The sequence below is a fragment of the Siphateles boraxobius genome, unplaced genomic scaffold (genome assembly GCF_051911475.1).
Source record: "Siphateles boraxobius isolate OS27281-9 unplaced genomic scaffold, OSU_SipBor_1 53, whole genome shotgun sequence".
Taxonomy (NCBI): domain Eukaryota; kingdom Metazoa; phylum Chordata; class Actinopteri; order Cypriniformes; family Leuciscidae; genus Siphateles; species Siphateles boraxobius.
In genome coordinates this window covers 13,545,519-13,568,926 of record NW_027509175.1, presented here as the reverse complement: position 1 = coordinate 13,568,926, position 23,408 = coordinate 13,545,519, and the positions used below count along the sequence as shown (strand labels likewise).

General features: G+C 38.6%; 1 protein-coding gene and 1 non-coding gene across 2 annotated transcripts in view; both read left to right on the top strand.

The window, feature by feature from the left end:
* The first annotated feature begins 3,990 nt into the window (after positions 1–3,990).
* The window catches only part of kpnb3 (karyopherin (importin) beta 3), a 28,252-nt gene continuing 8,834 nt past the window's right edge, over positions 3,991–23,408 (top strand). Inside the window, exons 1-21 of the mRNA XM_077205408.1 lie at positions 3,991–4,148; positions 6,254–6,334; positions 9,210–9,402; positions 10,281–10,383; positions 10,497–10,593; positions 11,653–11,757; positions 12,452–12,574; positions 12,919–13,039; positions 15,230–15,317; positions 15,543–15,649; positions 15,730–15,854; positions 15,949–16,038; positions 17,267–17,440; positions 17,835–18,053; positions 18,868–18,951; positions 19,028–19,160; positions 19,283–19,404; positions 21,286–21,382; positions 21,959–22,131; positions 22,274–22,385; positions 22,908–22,963. Of these exons, the coding sequence (XP_077061523.1) occupies positions 4,071–4,148; positions 6,254–6,334; positions 9,210–9,402; positions 10,281–10,383; positions 10,497–10,593; positions 11,653–11,757; positions 12,452–12,574; positions 12,919–13,039; positions 15,230–15,317; positions 15,543–15,649; positions 15,730–15,854; positions 15,949–16,038; positions 17,267–17,440; positions 17,835–18,053; positions 18,868–18,951; positions 19,028–19,160; positions 19,283–19,404; positions 21,286–21,382; positions 21,959–22,131; positions 22,274–22,385; positions 22,908–22,963 (2,481 nt within the window). The 5' untranslated portion in view covers positions 3,991–4,070. The remainder of the gene's footprint in view (positions 4,149–6,253; positions 6,335–9,209; positions 9,403–10,280; positions 10,384–10,496; positions 10,594–11,652; positions 11,758–12,451; positions 12,575–12,918; positions 13,040–15,229; positions 15,318–15,542; positions 15,650–15,729; positions 15,855–15,948; positions 16,039–17,266; positions 17,441–17,834; positions 18,054–18,867; positions 18,952–19,027; positions 19,161–19,282; positions 19,405–21,285; positions 21,383–21,958; positions 22,132–22,273; positions 22,386–22,907; positions 22,964–23,408) is intronic.
* Positions 12,673–12,810, top strand: LOC143714327 (small nucleolar RNA SNORA84). The gene has a single exon (XR_013195459.1). It is a non-coding gene; the product is annotated as a small nucleolar RNA SNORA84 (small nucleolar RNA).

Below are 23,408 nucleotides of genomic sequence, written 5' to 3'. Positions count from 1 at the left end.
TATTCGGCTGTTTTGGATGGTTGTCAGGGTGATGCTATGCAGTTAATAAGATGTTTTGGATGGTTGCCAGGAAGTTGCTATGTAGTTTCTAGGATGTTTTGTTGTGTTGCTTGCCATGGTTGCTATATGATAACTAGGATGTTCTGGGTTGTTGCCAGGGTGTTATCTTTGTTTTTTAGGGGGTTGCTAAAATGTACTGAGTAGTTTATATTGCATTTCTATGTTTTGAGTTATTTCCAGGGTGTTTCTATGTGGTTGCCAGGGGGTTGCTATGCAGTTACTCGGCTGTTTTGGACAGTTGTCAGGGTGTTGCTATGCAGTTAATAAGATGTTTTGGATGGTTGCCAGGAAGTTGCTATGTAGTTGCTAGGATGTTTTGTGGTGTTGCTTGGCAGGTTGCTATACGATAACTAGGATGTTCTGGGTTGTTGCCAGGGTGTTATCTTTGTTTTTTATTGCATATCTATGTTTTGAGTTACTTCCAGAGTATTTCTATGTGGTTGCCAGGGGGTTGCTATGCAGTTACTTGGCTGTTTTGGAAAGTTGCCAGAGTGTTGCTATGTGGTGGCATAGTTGTTCTGAATAGGTGTTAGCACGTTGCTATGTGGTTGCCAGAATACTCTGAAGTCCTACATTCTTTTTAGTGGTTGCAAAATGTGTTTTGAGTGTTTTTAGCACATTTAGCATGTGGCTTGAGTATTATAAGTAGTTGTGCATGGTTCCTAGCATTCCTAAGCCGCGTTACAAACTTAAATTTTTTTGTGTAGATTTATTAAGTCAACTGTACATACAGTGAATTTTTTTTACTAACCTATATTCAACTGCATGATTCATGATGGGTGGTTTTACTTTTAAGAACGCATGCTTATTTCTTTTCCAGTGCTTCTATTTCCACTCCGCTTTGGTCGCTCTCCAAACTTCCCCAGAGGGACTCGACTGCTGCCAAAACGCTGAGTGCTATTTCCACATCTCCATCCCACACCGCAAAGGGTCGTGGGAGACCCCGCTTTACCCAGTCTGTCAGTAGATGTGAACTGGCTCACAAACATCTCACTCGCCATTACACACATTTAGCTGCTACCTACAGCGAATGTATCTATTTTATATCAATCACGCACATATCCATGGCAAATGATCTGCGGATTTGATTCAAATGCCAGGGTTTTTAATGAGAATAAATATGGAATGTGATTTTAACCAATCATATGTTTTCAAATTTAACCCACAACACTCTTGCATGTGGCAAACGCCTAACATCTTGCCTAACAACACCCTAGCAACCACTTAGAACACCCTAGCAACTGCCAATCAATTACATGGAACATGCTTGTGACTACCCAGCATGGAAACATGTGATGGCGAGTTTTCAAAGGATTACATATACTCACTTCAGAAAATCTAGGCTAGTTAATTAATTAATAGTGCCAAATGCAAGTAAAAAAAAAAAAACGGTGTTGGCGAGTATATGAAATGGTGTCAATCGCCAGTTGGCTGGTAAAGTTTTTTATGAATTCTAGCAATGCAATGTTGTGAGAACATGAACGTGAACAATCATGAACGACGCTCGGGACAGTGAAGTTTAAGCCTTACCAATTTAAATATTCAAGAGCAAGAAGACGCAAAAGTAAACTCAATTCGTTACTCGCGCTCTTGTGTGGGAAGTTTAAACATCCGAATTGCACGCCCAGAAATCCTGTATTGAACTTTCTTTTACGTCTTCTTGTGCTTGAAAATATCCGTATTGCCAGGTATCCTCCTGAGAAATAAAACGCATGTGTGTCAGTATATAATAACCGTGTATAAGCTCTTAAAGTGACTGCATACTAATATCCCTGTCTGTGTTATTAATAATCAAACATTAAAAGACAAAGAAAAAATCACTCAGTGCTCTTGACTGAATAACTTTTGTTACTTTAATAAAGATTAATCTGTTTAATTTATACAGTGAAGACTATGCCGTGTTATTTTACATTTGATTGGTTTGAATATCTGTACTTGAAAATGGTCTCTGGCCATGCGGCAGAAAGTTAGTTTTTTGCCCTGTGTTCTAGTGTGTGTAAAGGCTCAAAGTGACCGTTATGGACACACACAGACACTGGACACTTTTTCCAGAAGTCAGTCCAATGCATCCCGTCACAGGCTGTGAGCTTGAAAACAAAAGCTGTTGACAACATAATGAAGCCATAAAAGTATGAATAAACAATAATTGAACATAAACATTTATGGTGTATGTCTAATTTACTTGTGCTCAAGAGTTAACAAACATTTTGACATGTCAAATTCTGAGCCTGATGTGAGTGATGAACCCTGATTATGTTTAAATATCAAACTGTGTAACTTTTTTGAGCAAAACCTATGACAAAACGAGGTTTCAAATGCTAAGACAAGCAGCCATATTGTCATATCATAAAAAGCACAGCATTTGAGAACAGATGATACTTGCTTTGGCTTTTTCCCTCTAATTTAATGCATTTAGAAATGTTTACGTGTGACTGAAGTGAACAGATAACTTTTGTATTTCTCTCGCGCCCTCTTCTGGCCAAATAAAGGGAACGTTTTTATTTCTTCAGCAGAATGTCATTCTCAGCTTCAAAATACTGCAGTCGTATTGCACAAGGATGCACAAGTCGTATGTTTATTAGTTAAAAGGTATGATAAAATATCACAGGCCAAAGCATGCAACCTCATTCTCCCCATAATTTCACATGTTCAGCTAGATGCTTACCATTACTTTTATTAAAATACAAATGTTAGTAGAGCTGGCGAAGCTATATAAAACATGCATTTATGAAATGTTATGATTTTACCAATATTTGTCTCCCGTTGACTTCTAAAGCACAACGTAAAGATCCATAAAATTGACCCAATATGCCAGATAGCTGATATTCTTATTATGCAGAATGACACATATTCTGCTTACCTTTTAAATGAATAGATTGCAACAATCATGCATTGACATCTCACGTTTGTGAAATGGCCATACGTAAACTATCCTTCATCATTCAGTGTCCTTAATTCATTTCGAACAATACAAAACAGGCCTCAAAATTACTGAACAGGATTTTGAAGCAGAATTTTTTTAAATAAAATAAAAAATAAATTACAACAAACATTTGACTATTTTGGTTACACACATATTTTAACAATGTGAAAACCACTGAATCATTTTTTTAATGATGAGAAAACAGACTTTAACTAGCCTATTTATAATAAATTACTATTATTTATGATAAAACTCTTCCACTCACTAATTCGAAGCTATAGATATTCTGTATCTTTGCATACTTCAATGTTAAGTTAAACAAACCAAATTATTTTATTACTTACTATATTATTTTAACTACTGCACATTTGAATATATATATATATATATATATATATATATATATATATATATATATATATATATATATATATATATATATATATATATATATATGCATAACAGAACAATAAAAACACACACATACAGAGGATCACAGTATTCAACTATTATATATTACAATTGCAAATTTGAATATATATATATATATATATATATATATATATATACATTTTTATTTTTTATTGCATAACAGAACAATAACAACATACACATACAGAGGATCAAAATGCATTCAACTGTTATCTATTACATTCATAATAGCATCAAACGAAACAGGAAAAAAAACAATAAAATAAAAAAGATTATACAGGGGATAACTTACAAAAAACATCTAAAAAACGTACATTTGAATAACGACTGATGAATTCCCGCGTTTACGGTCAATCACACTTATTTTGCAATGACATCATTGCGTTCATCTAGACTCCACCCATTTTTATTTTACCCGCGTTCCTCAGCCAACGGGATGATCCGCAGCTGAATTATATGTGCGTCACGATGACTGACTTCCCAACGCACCAAACACGCCAGTCATTTAATCTAATTCAACAGCGTGAGCCAATCAGCGGCGAGGAGACGGTGCATTACGAGCCAATCGCGTCCCTCCATTCATACCGTCCGGTGTCAGAGGTCGTTTCCCCTGCCGGCTTTCATTCGCTCGTCTCTCTTTCTGAATCCAGCAGCGATGGCGGAGCAGCAGCAGTTCTACCTCTTACTGAGCAACCTGATGAGCCCTGACAACACCGTCAGGAAGCAATCAGAGGTATGAGAGTCGTTTCGGGACCGCTTTGTGTGGATGTGTGAAGGGAAACGTAACGTATTCGTCTCGAGCTCGGTCCGCAGTTTTAGCGCGGGCCCCTCAGCCTCGCTCTGGCCCAGCACACGTGTGAAGCGCGCGCTGCTGCTATGCGGCTCCGAATCTTTTCAGAGTCGATACGTTTCAACGAGCCGACTCTAGAAACAAATCAATCTATTCTTTTGAGTTAGCATCACTCAATTTTTCGACGTGTTGCTCTTTATATTTTGGGTATACAATATATGAATATTTCGATCGACTTAAATCTTGTTTACTTTAAAAAAAAAAAATTAAACTAGTTTTACTTAATCATAGTACATGTGTGCTTGGGATCAAATAATTGTATAAATTAAGTTGGCCATTTTATTTCATGTGAGATTTTGACTGGAAAATTAAAAATCATCAAATTGCTGTTGTTTTTCATCATATTGGTGCTTAAATGTATTAAGATAACTTACAAGTTCGGCTAAGCCTGTTTCTACTTCTGTTTCACTCCACTCGAGTGTCTTACAAAGGCTGAATAAGGAATAGCGTACTTAAATGTCAATCGTACTATTTATGCTATCTAAATATATTGCAGACGTAATGCAAGAAGTATGATATTCCGAAATCAGCCAAACCTTTGGCGGATCGGTTCGAGCGAAGCATTCTAAGGAATCTGTTCAAATGAGCGATTCGTTTGTGAATCGGGACAGCGCGGTAGTGTGTTGCGTATCAACGTGGCCTAACTAGCATTCAAACATTGATTTATACGATTTTGTGTACCGTCTCGGTTTTAAAACGCCTTATTGTCGACCCCCCTCCTAATCTTTCAACGTCCGCTTTAACGTTTTTGTTTTTGCGTTATTATTCGAGCCGTTGTTGTGGCGCTGCTAACCGGGCGCAGGTGTCGCTCAGATCGGCTTGAGTTGCTCAAAAGTGTCGTTAAATCGGTGTGTCGGTTCTGTGAGGGTATTAGAGCTAAACGAGTTACATTTGCGTCTAAATTTCGAAATCTGCCGGTCAGAGTGGTGAACACTATAACGTTAGGTGACGACCCAAACAAAACCTGATTAGTCTCTTTGTACTTTGCATATTTTTTTCCTACATATCGGGTAACGTTAGAGATAATCAAACCGCATTTTCCAGTAGAATAATGAATATTTAAAAACTGTTAATTGTCACTATTGTGGCGAGTCTTGTATTTCACTCATTAAACCGTAACTTTACACCCATCTTCACGCGATGAGGTGAGCTTATCACAAAATATGCCTATTCATACTGTCATGTCATGGAAACACCTTGGATTTGGGTCATGGATAAGTATTTAACCGTTTAGATTTAACGTTCTTCATTATTTTAAATAGGCACTTCTAACGACTTTTGAAACATGGAAGCTCACCAGCGTTCCAGATTTCTCTGCAAATTCGAATTTTCCCACCAAAACTCGGGCCGCATTGGCACGTGTTCCACTGGTCTTTTGTTAGGAGCTTCTTTATCTGTGCTAAAAACCCCTGCTGTGTGGAGTTCAAACCGAGCTCATGTGGATCAGGACAGGTCATTGAGTCTTATCTCTCATCTCTGCCATCCGTCAGCACTTTCCTTTAGCACAGACAATACATGACCAGCATGCCTCTAATGCTGAGCGGAAACTGACTCAGACTCACTGCATGACAGGACTGGCCACTGGAAATCAGCTGTGATGCCACTCTTGTGTGTCTGCCATGAGATTGTTAATTGCAAATATTTCCACAATACAATCTCTTGTGTAAGCAGCAGGTATAAAGGTGTGTGTATGATTTCCTTTTGACTAAATCTGTGTGCAAATTCCCATTGCACTGTTCATTCCAGACATGCTGTTCATAACCACGTCTATTTGTCACTCGTAAACTGACTCCAAGAATCTTTTTGACTCATGCAACTTTCACAAGAACCAAGTTACTGTCCGTTTCATCCGCCTGAAACATACTTGTGTTTTTAAAGCTGTGACCCTTTCTGAGTAAAATAAACCTTTTGATGTTTGGCTGTCTTGTAAATGAAGTCATTTATATAATGTGATGCCCTCCAGTAACTGTTCCTCTTTGCTGTTGCAGGAAGCGTACGACACCATCCCCGGTCAGACGAAGATCACATTTTTACTGCAGGCCATCCGTGATGCAGCCGCTGCTGAGGAGGTTCGTGAGAGTCTGTTTACTGTCATCATGCTTGGTAGCTTTTCCAGGCATCCAATTAGACTATGCATTGTCTTTAAAGAGGCAGAAAGTGCTTTGTTTACACGTCCATTATTCCCCATACCGGCTCTCTCAGGGTCAGACGGTGTGCCGTTGTCTTGTAGTCAGATGTTGTAAGTAGTTTAGTAACGGCATTGTGCTGACCGTGAGTGGGTGAGGTTAAATGGAGCCTCTGGTGTTGTTCAGACTAGACCTTGTTTACACCAGTGTAGAATTCAATTCCTGGAACAACTGATTGCTCAAGATGAGCCTAACCTGCGCCGGTCCGAATCCTTGCATTATAGTCGAGGCCTTACAAGGGCCGATGGGCTTTCACAGCACACCTAACCCTGTATAAACCTCTTTTAAAGCCAGCATTTTTTCACAATTCGTGGTTGAGTTAGGGTAGTGCTGCATGAATCATCGTTTAAATTAAAGGCTGAGATTTAATTTAAAATATGCGCCGTGTTTCAGGGTGAAATGCATCACTAAATATTAGGGATGCTCCGATCAGGATTTTTGCAGCCGATACCGATAGCCGATTTCTTGTCATGGTGATCGGTCGATACCGCTCTCGATACCGATACTTAATATAAGACAAAGATAAATATAAACAAAATGGAGCAGTCTGATGCAGCCCACAAGGTTTAATTAAACATTGTCCAATAGTAATCTTGGAGGACAACATAAACATGTAATCACGGATGTAGTCTGATGTAACTTAAACTTTGTCCAATACAAGTCTGAGCAGGAAAATAAATAAATAAATAATTTAAACTCCTAAAAGAACAAATTGGAGTAGTTTGATGCTACTCATTAGAATGGATGGGCGTTTCAAGCTAAAATAATATTCGAAGATAGCTGGGTGTTATTCTAAAATCGCACCCCTCCCCATATGCACACATGCATGTATTAAGTGAGAAAAGCGGAGTGGTCTGACGTTTAAATAGGGTTGGGTATCGGTTGGGTTTTATCCAATACCTGTACCTACTCGGTATTTTTTAAATGGTTCCGGTGCTTAAACGGTTCTTGAACCGGTTACTTAAGAAAACGAAACCGCACACACTGTCAAAAAATAATACCCTTTTATTTACAGGGCCAAACAGAAAACACTAGTTTATTAATAAACCGCTAAAATGTATCATGCTGCATGAACAGTACTTTTACCGGTTCTTTGTGGAAGCTTCATGCATGCGCTTGACATGCGGAATATGCAATATTACGATAACGCTCATTATGGTTTAGTATTTTCTCCCATATATATTTAAGTAATTAAATTAATATAAATATGCGATTAGACTAATGGCTTAAATGAACTACTTAGTCAACTAGAAAAAAAAACTTTAGTTGTGCACGGGCAGCCCAATTTATTTCACATATTTCCTAACCAGCGCGTCACTGTGGGCGTTCTGAGCGAGCGGCGCTGTGTGACTGAGCGAGCGAAGAAACTCTTCAGAAAGGCGATGTCTCTGGAGGACAACGCTCCTCCACATGAGATTCCTTTGAAACCTACACGGCAAATAGGTCATTTTTTCATTGTTTCTCGACACATCAAAGTAATTCCACACCGGTGATGACATGACTGCCAAATCATTTAAGTCCCCACGCATCATGTACCTTCTCACGGCTAAGTGAGAGATCGGCTAAGTTTAGTGAGTACCGATCGAGTCATAAAATGTGATTATCGGCCAATACCGATCGATCGGAGCATCCCTACTAAATATATTAAGACTGGCATAAATATTATTGTAACTTTAGTTGAACTGTAAATTTATTGTTTTTGTTAAATGCTAGATTTCATAGTGAAATATTACAATAGTAATATTTCTTTAGTTTTTTCTATTCGGTAATAATGATCAGTTTTATTAATTTAATTGATTTTGGTAAATTTCAACCCTACCAACAAGCACAGCAAACCTGGAGTTTTTTAAATAGCAATTATAAATATGTTTTGCTTTTAGTTTTAGATTTTCTGATTTTAATTTTAGTAATTTTGTGCCTTTTTAAAATGACTATTCAGGCTTGCTTTTATCTTTATTTTTTCAGTTGCTAATTTTAGTGCTTTAACTTATTTGTTACTTGCCTAGGCAACATTTCTCATTGGTTTAGTTAAGTTTTTCATCTAATTCTGAATAACCATCAAAAAGCACAACCATTTTCCATAAATCAGGCAGCCCTAAGTAGTGGTCTCAGAGGTGTACACTAGGGCTGAATCACCATTTTATAGACAATGAATTACACATTTTGGGTGAATGTTTAATCAAGACACAGAACAGTATGGATAACCCTGAGTTAAAGCAGTTTTGAGTTGTGACGTTTCGAGCGCGGCAGATAAACATATTTAACTATTTTTAACCACCCAAATGTCAAGATGACAATCTCATGCTCTTACTCAAAAGACCACATCCTGTTTCTCATCTGATGCGTTTAATTGAGCTCTTTACGTCCTCTTCACCTACTGTCTCGTTTGCTCTCCTGACCTCTGATATTTATAGATCTGTGACACTAGAGTGCATTGGTCTACTTGCAAAAGTCCTCGTGTTCTGTGTTTTCTTGATCTTAAGTAGGTAACTTAAGCGTTTGTGATGACTACCATGGCCACTTTGTTAAACAGTTTTGATCCTGAATGCTTATTGGCCAATTATGTTCCCATAATGCTTCACATAGCACAGTCATGCACCATTATTGCACAGTTTTTAAATCAAAATGCTCTTTAGAGGCTTTTATAGACTGAATCTCCACCTGGATGGGAAACTGGCTTTATTTGCACAGCATGTCCCTCCCAGTGCAGGTTGATCAGTTACAGGAACGGTCTAAAGCTCTAAGTGTGTCTCCACAGGTGAAACAGATGGCAGCTGTTCTGCTGCGACGCCTGCTGTCCTCGTCTTTCGAGGAGGTCTATCCCAGTCTGACCATTGATATGCAAACGGCCATCAAGACCGAGCTGCTCACTGGGATCCAGTCCGACGGTTGCTCCAACATCCGCAAGAAGGTCTGCGACATTGCTGCGGAGCTCTCCCGAAATCTCATCGGTCAGTTTGCTTTTGGTTGACCCGTAGCTTGGTTTGGCCACACCGAGTGGTGTAGAGGTTGACATTTCCTTTTTCAGGAATCCCGCGGGATGGGAAACAAAATCACTATTAATCACGTGATTGGGACGGGACAGGAAAAAATGTCAGCGGGACTGGGTATCATAACACATATAAACGGTATATTTGTGTATAAAGTTGGTTATCAAAGTAAACTAAATGGTTACATTTTAAACTTCATTCTAGTTGCCCTGTCTCTTTATGGGCTCCTGTTTGCTTTGGTGTGGCTGGTTATGTGAATGACGTGCTCCACCCGTAACAGTCAGTGGTGGTAATGCACCAACTTGGTATGCCAAAATTGTCAATGCCAACCACTAATAATATAAGAGAAGGCTTCCCGATGCAGTTTGTAGCCGCAAAAATCATAATCGAAATGGATTCAGACATGAAAGCCACACTGCAACAACTACTGTCGGAAAATGACACCTCAGTTGTGCTCAGACATTTCTGGGTGGGATGAAGTAACCAATATTTACGAATTGAGAAAGACGGCGTGGTGTGTGGTTGCATGGATGATTTACATGAAATTGAATGTGTGCATGGTTTAAGCTGGCTTTCCGTTCAATAAGAGAAGAAAAATCCCAAATTTAGTTTGTTAAACTAAGGTGGGCATGCTGTGATCTGTACTGTTTTTTTACTGTAACTGACAGATTTTGGCAAAAAAACACAACATCTGGAGTGGGAGGGAATGGGAGTCATTCTTCTGGGATTGGGATGGGATTTTCTTTTTTTGTGGGAATGGGACGGGAGTTTTAAAAATCCACTCCCGTGTCACCCTCTAGTGTAGAGGCTTATCTAATACCTTCTGTTTTTATCTCAAGATGATGACGGCAACAATCAGTGGCCAGAGATCCTCAAGTTCCTGTTCGATTCGGTCAACTCTCAGGACGTCGGCCTCAGAGAAGCAGCGCTGCATATTTTCTGGTGCGTGGATTTTTACTCTAATCAACTATAGCCTAATAACTAATCTCGTTCAAACTATTCTGTAAAAGTACGGTTGTATCTCTATCTGAGTCATTTGTTTCCTCCTCGTACAGGAACTTCCCCGGTATCTTTGGCAATCAGCAGCAGCATTACATGGAAGTGATCAAGCGCATGTTGGTTCAGTGTATGCAGGATCAGGAAAACCCACAGGTCAGTGTCTTGTTTAGTACCTGCTTTTTTTACACGTTTGTTCACGATAAGTGACTAATTCAGGAGTCCCACTGGCGCTTGCATTCAGTTTGATCAAATTTAAGGTCATAAAATCTTACATTTTAGAACAAGCCTGTGATCATTAAACTTCAAAAGCTGATAATTGAATTAAACAGTGCTGCACATTCAAAGTCAAAACTGTTGCACATTTTACAGGCTTGTAAAAACCTACTGTAGATAAATAAACAATCTTTACTTTATGGTGTTTATATTGTAATGTTTTAGATCCGTGGTTCTCAAACCTGTCCTAGGGACCCCTCACCACTGCACATCTTGTATGTCTCCCTCATCAGACACCTAATTCAAGTCTTGCAGTCTGTACTAATGAGCTGATAAGTTGAATCAGGTGTGTTAGGTGAGGGAGACATGCAAAATGTGCAGTGGCGAGGGGTCCCTAGGACAGGTTTGAGAACCACTGTTTTAGATGACTGTAAGAGTGGATATTGTATCTCCTTCAACTTTTTGAATGAGCAGCCAGCAATAGTGAAGCATAGCCATTTCTAAATGGTAATAGCCCTGTTTTTTAGGCTTATAATTAAAGAGCCGCATTATGCATCAAATGTTTTTTTTTTTTTTTGCTACATGATAATTCGCCAAACTCTTGTGGCTTCTCTGAGGTTTTACAAGTACAATCATTCCAATAATATACATGTGTAACTTTCAGTATTTATATATTTAGTAAAACATGGTTGAACTCGGAGGTTTCCTAACTTGCAGTTTAATGTGTGCAACATTAAAAAAAACTCAAAACAAATCATGTTTTCAGATTCTTTATTATAAATATGGTATTCATTTTGTAAAACATGGTTGAACTTGGAGGTTTCCTAACTTGCAGTTTAATGTGTGCCAAATAATCTGAAAACATGATTTATTTTGAGTTTTCTTTTACTTTATTATAAATATGGTATTCATTTTGTGCAGGGCCTTAAAGGTCTTGAGTCTTACGTTTGATTTTTAAAAGCCCTGTATACCCTGTAATCTTAAACTTTGTTATTTCAGATTCGAACCCTGGCTGCGCGTGCCGCTGCGTCCTTCATCCTGTCCAATGAGGGAAACACAGCTTTGTTGAAACACTTTTCAGACCTTCTTCCCGGCATACTACAGGTGACGTGCTCTTAACCACTCGGACTTCTGCACTTCAAATACTGCAGAATATGGGCTTTGTCACATTTGATGTTTTATTGCTCTGAAGGTTGCTTGTTAGTTTCTGCTTTGTGCGTTTGAATGCGTCATTTTGCCAAGTTTAAACTGGCAGGCAAAATATGTACATATGAACACTTTTCTAGTCAACATTGCACTTTTATGGATCTTCATTGTTTGCGTTATTGTCTACTTGCTGTAATTTAATGGAAAGCATCAAGGACTGTCTGATGTGTGAAAAGATGCTCAGGACATTTGATGGAGTTTATCATTTTCACTTGGTTAAGACTTGAATGGTTTAAAAATCACTTGAATGTTTAAACTGGCAAGCACAAGACTTGAATTTAAAACACCAGAATTGAGTTATTGTATCTGACAATTGTCAGAATGCAATTTTGGTAAGTATGCTTGTAAACTCTGTCGGTTATGTCTTTAGTGAATGTAAACTGATGGGAGAAAATCGGATGTGTAATAATATATTGGATCCGTACATTAGGTCTGAAGTGTCGTAACAATCTTATTTACTAGAGTACAAGATTATATGGGTGAAAATTACTCGCCTTTTTATATAGTGGGGCTGATAATTTATCTAAACCACTAGAAAAAAAACCCTAGAGTTGATAAAGTGCACTAAAATAATCTTTCTTTCCCAAATCAGGCGGTGAATGAATCCTGTTATGCTGGTGACGACTCCGTGCTGAAGTCATTGGTGGAAATTGCAGACACCGCCCCCAAATACTTGAGACCAAACCTGGAAGCCACTCTCCAACTGAGCCTTAAGGTAAACTCTTATATTTTATCTTGACCAGTAGGAATTTTCTTTTATTATGAATGCATCATATATATATATTATAAATATAATTTATCCTCTTCAGATATGCCTGGTGGTTCCTTGAGACGGCTTGTCTGTGCTGATTCTTGAGGTTTTATTTGACAGGCACATATTTATCTCTGCGATTTAATGCTTGGGAGTTGCCATTTTCATGCACCTTCCATAGCCCGGTTGCAGAAACAAGTTTTCATAAGCTTAAGGCTGAAACCTTGCAAATATTCACTCTAAACGGCCTCAATGCCTTCATGTAGATGATTGAAAGAAATGCAGAATGCTGATTTTTCTTTTACCAGCTGTGTGCGGACACCAACCTCACAAACATGCAGCGTCAGCTGGCTCTGGAAGTCATTGTCACGCTCTCTGAAACTGCTGCTGCCATGCTGAGAAAACACACCAACATCGTTGCTCAGAGCGGTAAGAGGCGTTTAACACTTCCTATGTTACAGTGCTAAATGCCTTCATCGAAGCTACAGTCTGTGTGCTGTTCCATGCAAATTAACTTGTAGCATTTTCACTTCCTCGCACTGAACACACAAGTGCTCGTTTTGCTAACTTATGTTAGTAGTTTGATAGGTTTAACAATGAATTGCACGAGTTTAGCCAGACTTGACAAACGTTTTATTGCATATGTAGTAATTTGGGCTGAAACGATTCCTCGAGTTACTCGATTACAAAAATTCCTCGAGGCCTCGTTAAATTCCTATGTAAAATGTAATTCACTATACGCGGATCTATACTATAGCGCGTGATACATTTTGAATTTATTTGGCGCGATGGCGGAGAGTAAAGATGTCCATAAACGGCAGAGAATGTCTAAAGTTTGGATCATTACATACTTAAAAAGGAAGAGAACAAGGTGCAATGTGTCTACTGCGAAGTAGACCTGGCATACCACAACAGTACGACTTCAATGATTCAGAATCTGAACCGAAAACATCCACTCCATGCTCTCACCAAGCGTCACTGAAACATTAACCTAATGGTGTGTTCACACCGAACGCGAATAGAGCGTCAAATACGCGTCTATCGCATCTAGTTAGCCGCTTAAACATTCGCTCGAGTTAAAATTTTTCAACGTGCGCGGAAGACGTTCGCAATGATGCGTCTATTCGCGTCTTTGCACTGACTTATGTAATCTACTCGCGCAAATAATTAAAGTTGCGTTCGGTGTGTGAACCCCTTCACTTTCACACACACAGACAGACACACACATGCACCCTCGTTCTCTCTCTTGCGCCAGTCAGATCAATTGCGGAAATGCATCACATATGCTTAAACTTTCATGTAGCCACGCAATAATAATTTCAGCATGCATATACTGTATACACCGCGACGTGATGGAGGAACACATTGTATTGCAGTCTTTGCGAGACCTTGTTTGTATGTCACGTCTTCCAAATAGTTACAGACAACAACAAAAAATGAAATTCCCCAGCCTGCTTCTTCAAATCCACTCGTACTTTTGGGGAAGACATTTTAACTGGCTACCAAGTAATTGAGCATAGAACATTGTTGGCACTTATACTAAATGGGTAAAAATTGCAATAAATGGGCCTAGTTTTGAAGCCAAATGTTGGAGTTGAAATAAGTTTTTTTTTCTTTTTTTTTTTTTGAGTAATAAAAGCCAAATGCTTGATCATTTTACAGCCACATCATTTTCGTTATGCATTATTTGTTTTGGTTGTTTAAAAACACAAATTTATCCGATTAATCGATCGATTAAGTGCTAGATTAATCGATCGATTAAGTGCTAGATTAATCGATCGATTAAGTGCTAGATTAATCGATTACAAAAAGAATCGATAGCTGCAGCCCTAGTAGTAATTTTGCATGTTTCAGTGCTTTTTGTTAAAGGGTCAGTTACTCAAAAATGAGAAATTGTCATCAATTACTCGCATAAGGGTGAGTAAATGACAGAAATATAGATTTTTTTTTACTGTATTTAAATTACTGTTATGGTAAATAAAATGTTAATTAGTAATGGTTATAAAATGTATAAATGTATTGATTTGATTTACAACTACTGAAGTATTGATTATAGTAGTAAAAATTACTATTACATGTAGTATTTTTATTACTATTAATGGTTATAAAAATGTGTAAATATTGATTTGTTTTACTACTACAATCGTTAAATACTACAGTAGTTGTAAAAGTATAAATTTAAAATGACAATATTATTATTAATGTATAAATTGATTTACAAATAATGTAATAGAAATTTAATGAGTTATAAAAAATATCAATTTTATTATTAGTATTTGATTATAGTAAAAAACCCCATTTTAAATTACTTAAATCAAAAATAATAATATGTAAATCAAAAATAATAATATGTAAAAAAAAAAGCCAATTTAAATGATTGCAACTTACAATTACGAATGATTACTGTATTACTATTATTAATGCTTAAAATATAGTAGAAAAAAAAAATACTGCATTTCAAAAACTGGAGAGGTGTTGTGACTTCAGAGTCACGTTTGTAGCAATGCAAACTAGTTACATCCTAGCACCGCCGATTGCTTGCAGTCATGTGATGCCTGACATCGAGTGCCACTAGCATGTCCTCTGCTGTGAAGTTCAACAGTGTTGTGAATGTTTCAGTACCTCAGATGCTGAGTATGATGGTGGATATGGAGGAGGATGAGGATTGGGCCATGGCTGATGAACTAGAAGATGATGATTTTGACAGGTGAGAATAATGTTTGCATCATAAAAGACGGTTAGTTTTATATATTTAACACTGTACACCACAGTTGACCACTGAAAAAAAATGTTCATACTTGTAATTTCCCATTACTTGTGAAGCCTGCTAGGATTTGATCTCTGAGTGTGGCGTTCTTGCTTTGAAATACCTGTCAATGCTTATTTGTTAGTGATTCTGTGTCTTTATAAATGTGATTTTTCTGGTGTTCAGTAATGCCGTGGCGGGTGAAAGCGCTCTGGACAGGATTGCCTGTGGACTCGGAGGAAAGATCGTCCTTCCCATGATCAAACAGCACATCATGCAGATGTTGCAGAACCGTGAGTAGATGCTTTTGATTGAACAAAAATCGTAATATTTCTATAAATGCACTCACGTAAACGGTCTTGTTTGCTCGCAGCGGATTGGAAGTACAGGCACGCTGGTCTGATGGCGCTGTCTGCTATCGGCGAGGGATGTCACCAACAGATGGAGGCCATTCTGAGTGAGATCGTCAGCTTCGTTTTGCTCTTCTGTCAGGATCCTGTAAGAATTCTTTTATGGCCCGTAAATCACCACTTCATTTGCGTATGAACAAGCAAGTAAAGATGCTAAACGTAGCCTCATTCAAACCTCTCAGCACCCCAGGGTCCGCTACGCTGCCTGCAACGCTATTGGACAGATGGCCACAGACTTCGCCCCCACCTTCCAGAAGAAATTTCACGACAAGGTATTGAGTTTATTTTTGTTGGATTTCTAAATGTTGTTTTTCAGTGAACACAAGGCATTTCTTTAACAATGTTCATGTACTTTTCCATGTAATAATTGGGAAAGGAAAAAATGGAGTGAAAGTAGATCTGTGCACTGTTCCTGCTCTTCCAAAGCAGTTTAATCGCTTTAAAGGGATAGTTCACCCACACATTTAAATTGTCTAATTACTCGCCCTCATGTTGTTCCAAACCTGAAAGACTTTCGTTCATCTTCAGAACGCAAAGATTTTATTTTTTAATGTAAAACTAATCCACATGAATTGGTTTAGTTTACATTTTCTGAAGAGACTTGATTGCTTTATGATGAAAAGATTGAATTTAGGCTTTCATTCACATAAATATTCATCAACTCGCACATAAGTTGTGGTAAACAGAAGCTCAAGCATGTTTGCTTGAATTGTGAGAACTAATGACGTTAATTCTTGTTACGCAGCACGTTTGAGCTTCTGAAAGAGGTTTGTTCTTGCGTGTCGAACCGGTTCGGTTGAGCTTCTGTTTGTTTGCTGATCAATGTTTGTGAATAAAAGCCTAAATTAAATCTGTTCATCATATAAAACGATTGTTAAATTTGCAAGGCTTAACCTTTCGTGACGATGCAACACTCTCCCGTTAACTATCCCGAGCATCGTTCAGGTTTGTTCACATTCACACAACATTGCACTGTTACAATTCATAAAAACATTACCAGTCAACTGGCCATTGTTATAGTTATATCTATTTTTTTTTTACTAGCCAACACCGGTTTAAATTTTAGGCCCTGAACATGTTTTATTTATTAATTGTTAGTTATATATAATATATATGTGTGTGTGTGTGTATATATATATATATATATATATATATATATATATATATATATATATATATATATATATATATATATATACTGTATCTATCTATCAAAGCATGTTGGAATTTAAAAACAATATTTTTACTACTATAAACAATAGTAGTATTTTTTTTTTATTGGTTATAAAATGTATTATAGCTTTTTATTATTTTAATGCCATCTTATTGCTAAGAAAATCTAAACCGCTTGAGTTTAGACTTTTTAAGGATAATGTTTTTTTATATTTTTTTGCATATAAATTAGTCTTTGCAGTGTGTGGACACAACCACCATATAAAAGTGAATTTTGCATCCAATGACCCCTTTAAAGGATTTGTTTGTCATTTCTGCGTGGTGCAGGTGATCTCAGCGCTCCTGCAGACCATGGAGGATCAGTCGAACCCTCGGGTCCAGGCCCACGCAGCTGCCGCCCTCATTAACTTCACAGAGGACTGTCCCAAAACACTCCTCATCCCCTATCTGGACAGCCTCGTCCAACACCTCCACGTCATCATGGTCGCCAAACTTCAGGAGGTGCTCCTATCCCTTTCAGTTCATTTATTGGATTGGTTAAAGGGAGTTTGAATCCCAAGCTGCTCCTTTAATGAGTTTAACTCTCCTATTGTCTTGTGAAAACCGCAGCTTCACAGTCACGTCTGTTTTCCCTTCTGTTAGGTGCACAAAGCTAACATGGTGAGATTTAGTTTGATCTGGGCTAGGCTCGGTTAAACTTCAATTCAGAAATGAATGTTTCTTGAATTGAAATTCAGCTGAACCTCATTTCAGATGTTAGGAGGTGTTGAGTTGTGTGATCACAAATGGTTTGACAGTGTGAGAACTTCTCCTGCATGCAGTTTGATGCTGTTTTACACTGAATCAGGTTTATGTTGGTCACTTAATTCTGTAATGTTGGTTTTTATTCTTCCAGCTGATCCAGAAAGGCACTAAACTGGTTCTGGAGCAGGTTGTGACGTCCATCGCGTCAGTGGCTGATACCGCAGAGGAGAAGTTTGTGCCCTACTACGACCTGTTCATGCCCTCCCTCAAACACATCGTGGAGAACGCCGTTCAGAAGGAGCTCCGGCTGCTCCGGGGAAAAACCATCGAGTGCATCAGCCTGATCGGCCTGGCTGTGGGCAAAGACAAGGTGTGTGTGTGTGTGTGGGGGGGAGGGGCTTTAGGGGCACGGATCAGGAAAAACTTTTCTTTTTTTTTAAAGTTAATAAAATGGACCATTAGGAAGTTCAAGTGATTTAAAGTAAATCAACTAAATAAGAGTGATTTCTTTATTTTGATTCATTATTTTGGCCGTAATCATTCTACCACTTTGAGGAAATTGGTTAAAAACCTTTTCAAAAGCATAAACAAAATAAAACGAGTAAATTCAAATTTAGTTAAGGTTTTTTGAGAATTTAAGATTTAAAAGGTTTAGGATTGAATCTCTAAACTGGACTCTGGCTATGAACAGCTGGCATGGTATTACAGGAAAGAAAGATACATTTTTGAATTTAATAAAAATGTATCAATATAGCTGTGGTCACTGGCATGTGTTTTTTTTTTACACTTTTGTATTATGATTTTTGGATGTGTCTGAATTAAGTTTGTTCAATCTTATTTTATTTTTTTACTTGATGTTTTATTTATATATTTGATTTTAATTTCTTTTTATTTATCAGTTTATTTTATTAAAATATTGAATGTAAAAAATTCTACCTATTTTAAAATTAAACAAACAGAAATCACAAGTAAAATTAAAATATAAACTTAATACTTTTGGTGATAATTTTAGTACCTCTTTTCATTTGCATTTATTTTAATGTAACTTTGACACATGAATACATCTCATGTAATCCCAGTCGCTTTTGACTACTTTTGAATAGAGGAAATTTGCCAGTGTGGCGCTTCTGAACAGCACATTTGATTTATGTCCATGCAACCCTTTTGTTTGTTTGCTCCTGTAGTTCATGCCGGATGCTTCAGCTGTGATGCAGCTCCTTCTGAAGACACAAACTGATTTCAATGACCTAGAGGATGATGACCCACAGGTCAGCAAAAACCAAACAATTATGATCCTGATTCCAAAGTTTCTCTTGTGTCATTGAGCTCCTCTTGCTCTTCCAGATCTCCTACATGATCTCGGCATGGGCGCGCATGTGTAAGATCCTTGGGAAGGAGTTTCAGCAGTACCTGCCTGTGGTGATGGGTCCGCTGATGAAGACGGCCTCCATCAAACCTGAAGTGGCTCTCCTTGATAGTAAGAGTCCTAGTGCATATTCCGACTTCCACTAATGTTATTGTTGTAACAGTGTTAGCTTAGTGATTTAACATGGATTGAACTGGGTGTTAGTAACTCTCCTTTTCCTCTGGCTCTCTCAGCTCAGGACATGGAGAACATGTCTGAAGATGATGGGTGGGAGTTTGTGAATCTCGGAGACCAGCAGAGTTTTGGCATCAAGACCGCCGGACTGGAGGAGAAAGCCACGGCATGCCAGATGCTGGTGAGATGGAAAACCACTCAGACACGCAGTTTAACCAGCAACAAAAGCAAACTCTTAAGGTGATGATACCCAGGGCAACTTTTTGAGCAATCTTACTGAGCGATTGTTGCTTAGGCACTTTCCCATTGAAATTGGGCAATGCATTTAATTTATATCTGGTTGCCCGTTGACGGCAACATTGCTCAAAGTTGCCCTGTGTATCATAGGGTGACCAAACGTCCACTTTTTACGAACTGTCTGGGGCGTCCGAATGTCTGGTTTTCATGGGACCATTAAGCGTGTACTTTAAATTGACTGGCGCTTGCCTTTTTGCACACAATACGGTACTTTGTTGTGTGATGTAGTTCCTGAAAGGCTGCCTTGTGGGCGGCTCTGCAACGCACACATACACAGCAGACCGCGGAGCAGCATTGCACACAAAAAGGCGACGCGTAAGTGCAGCTTCACAGTTGAACTGCAAAAATTCCCACGTACCGTCCCGGTCGGAACAAGTGGGAGACGGTGTGCACCATTAGCAAATTTTTATTTTTATGTCGGAACAAAAGTTGAATGGAAATGATTTATTACTTTATGTATTTGTTCAATTGTTGCAAGGTTGTGAATTAGAGGATGGATACCCGACCCGAGCCCGACGGGCCGCGTTCGGACAGATATTTAGAAATTGTTCGGATTCGGGTCGGGCTCGGTCACATCAGCGCGATATGGCATTGAACATTTTAAATTTAAAACAGCTTATGTTGGTAGCCAATGTGTCTGATGCTTTCACGTGATGCAAACGTTCGTTTTTGTGATTTAAAATACATGTAAAATATTACCATAACATCGGTCTTCCTGTGTGCGGAAATTTGTTTATGTAGCCTTGACAACGAAACACGTGCATGCGCGCCTGCGTTAAGTGCGCTTGTTTCTCCGTGCGCGCTGATGCACTCATCCTGCTGACATTTCCGAATGTCTTCCTACAGTTGCTTAATAAAAGCAGGCTTTCCACACAAACAAACGCACATGTGTCATTAGTATGAGAAAAAAAATGGGATTTTAACTGTCGGTCTCGGGTTGGGCTCGGACATAAATATCTTTATGCCTGTCTGGCTCGGGTCGGGTTCGGTTACTGCTCTGTCGGACGCGGGCCGGGCTCGGACAAAAAAATTCGGCCCGATCCGCACTCTATTGTGAATGCATCTGTAGTCCGAGCGGCGCTCAAGTTTCCATTATGTACAAGCCATTTTCACAATTTAAAGCTAAATCATGGTTTATAAGACTTTAAGGTGCTTTAGACATATAGAACGCATCAATGTTTGTATTGTGTGCTTTGAGAGCACCAAAAATGCACTTGTCCAAAAATGTAAACTATTGACACAAACTGAGTAGCCTATAGTGGACAAGTTCGACGTGCAGGACCACAGAATCAAACTGACCGCAAACATCATTGAAGAGTAATAATTAGCTATGTTCGCATGTGTTATTAATTGAATGTTTCAGCGTGACACAACGCAGTTAGAAATCATTCTAGGTTACGCATTACACAATGGAGTAAGACCTGCTAAATCTTAAATTTTTTAAAACCAGTTAATTGAAACAAATTAAACTGTTAGTGGAAATGAATCAGGCTTCCAATCAATAATAGTGAGGGAGAGGAGAATGAATGATTAGCTCTGAAATTTATAAAAGGCTCTTACAGAGGAGTCGATTCCCCTTGATTGAATCTTTAGAATCGACTCTTGATTCCCAAAGCCTCAGAATCGAGGTATTGATTCTTTTTGGAATCGGTTCCCAGCCCTGCAATTTTGTGCCTTGCAACTAACCAGATTACTGGACTGTTATAGTGAAAATGTTCCTTTGAATTACTTGAAAGATTGAATTTCTTCTGTCTGTTTTCCTCAGGTGTGTTATGCTAAAGAGCTGAAGGAAGGTTTCGTCGAGTATACGGAGCAAGTCGTTAAGCTGATGGTCCCTCTGCTCAAGTTCTACTTCCATGATGATATCCTTCAAGAGACTAAAATGACTTGTCTTCAGTACGTTTTGCAGTTTAAAGATCAACCAATCCTGATATCTAGATTTTACAATGTTTTTAGATGGTATAAAATGTAGTTTAGCATTCTCAAATAATAAATGCACAATTTTGCACACACATTTCCAGTTTAGATTTTTAGAAATTAATCTGTTTCACAACTGATGATCGCAAAAATATTGGCTGATTAATTGGTTTTAATTTCAGTAAATTTACCAGTTTTCAACTTTTCCCGGCAGTGATAAAAGTTGCCAGCGCATATTGTCATTCACAACTTTCATGGCCCCCTGAATAAATCATGTTTTTGTCAAGATTTCATCCCGATTTGAATGATAATCAAAACATAAGCTTTGGGGGATTTGGACTCATGTTCGACATTTCATTCTGTAACATTTTGATTTATGCCATTTAATGTTTTATCACGCTCGTCTTATTGTGTGCAGCGATGCTCCTGGTTTGCGCAGATCTTGTTTGTGGATCTGGAGTTGTTTGTACTATTTCAGAAGTATGTTGAGAGACTGTTAGCATCCTTAACTCAGTCTTGACGTGTGCGAGTGGCGGCCGCCGAGTCCATGCCTCTTCTGCTGGAGTGCGCTCGCGTCAGAGGCCCAGAATACCTCACTCAGATGTGGCACTTCATGTGTGACGCCCTCATCAAAGCCATCGGCACCGAACCCGACTCGGACGTGCTGTCAGAAATCATGCACTCGTTTGCCAAGGTAATTCACACTGTGATCTAGTTCAGTGTTTGTTCTGCAGTCTGCGTCCACCAGAACTGTTCAGTTGGGTTCTGTTCTGTAAAAATAGAAAATGCTAATTGTTTGGTGTGTGCGTTATTCTAATTAATGTCGTCACTCTTAGTGCGTTGAGCTGATGGGAGACGGGTGCCTGAACAATGAACACTTTGAGGAGCTGGGAGGCATTTTGAAAGGCAAACTAGAGGAGCATTTTAAAAACCAGGAGGTCAGACAAGGTGAGTCGCACAGGAATCACTCTTCTGCTCAAGCCTTTTTATTTGATCGAAAATACAATAAAAATTGCAAAATATTACAATATAAATAACCGTTTAAGTGAACATTTTGTCAAATGTAATTTATTCCAGTTTATTTATTTTTGCCCGGCTATTTAAAGACAACTGACCTCCTATAGCAATTTTGCTCATTTGATTCATATTAAACTTGTTTGAGTTCACATTTTCCCAAAACAAAAGATTTATTTTCCTTTAAAGGCAGTATCAAACACTTTTTAATTTATTTTATCATCCCATTGCAATCTTTAATGCTCAATTTTTTAAATTAATTAGTCGTTGCACACATCTCTAGTTCTTTCAGACTTTCATTGAAATTTTGCAACCGACTAGTCTTCAGTTTAAACGTTAAAGTCGACGATCAGCAGCAGTGTCATTTAGTCAACTAGTCTCGCACATCCTTAAGCACGTCATATTTCTAAAAACAGCCCGAAACTCATTTACACTGCTTGTATCTCTTCTCTGCAGCCAAACGACAAGATGAAGACTATGACGAGCAGGTCGAGGAGACGTTACAAGATGAGGTGAGCTTGTTCATCTAGTGGCGCTTTTCCATTACCAGTATCAGCTCGGCTCGCTTTTCACTCCGTTTTCCATTACGGATAGTACCTCCACAATAGTACCTGGTCGTCATAGCAACGCCACAGGAACTACGCGACACACAGGATGTGTTTGATCCTTGGGATGTGGCTATTTGTCACAGCAAGAAGACAAACATTGTTTCAGGAGAGGCTGAGGGCATCAAAACGAAACACTGCTGAAAAAAATAGCTTTGTCTGGCGCATACAATGATATGGTGAATCATGACGATTCTCTCTGACCAATCAGCAGTCTGCAGTGTTTTCACGTCACATTTTAGTATCGCCTCAGCCCGCTTAGAACCTCGTCGGAGGTGATGCGAAAAAAGTACCCGACAGCAGGTACAGGTACAACTTTTACACAGTGGAAAACCAAACAAAGGAGAGTCAA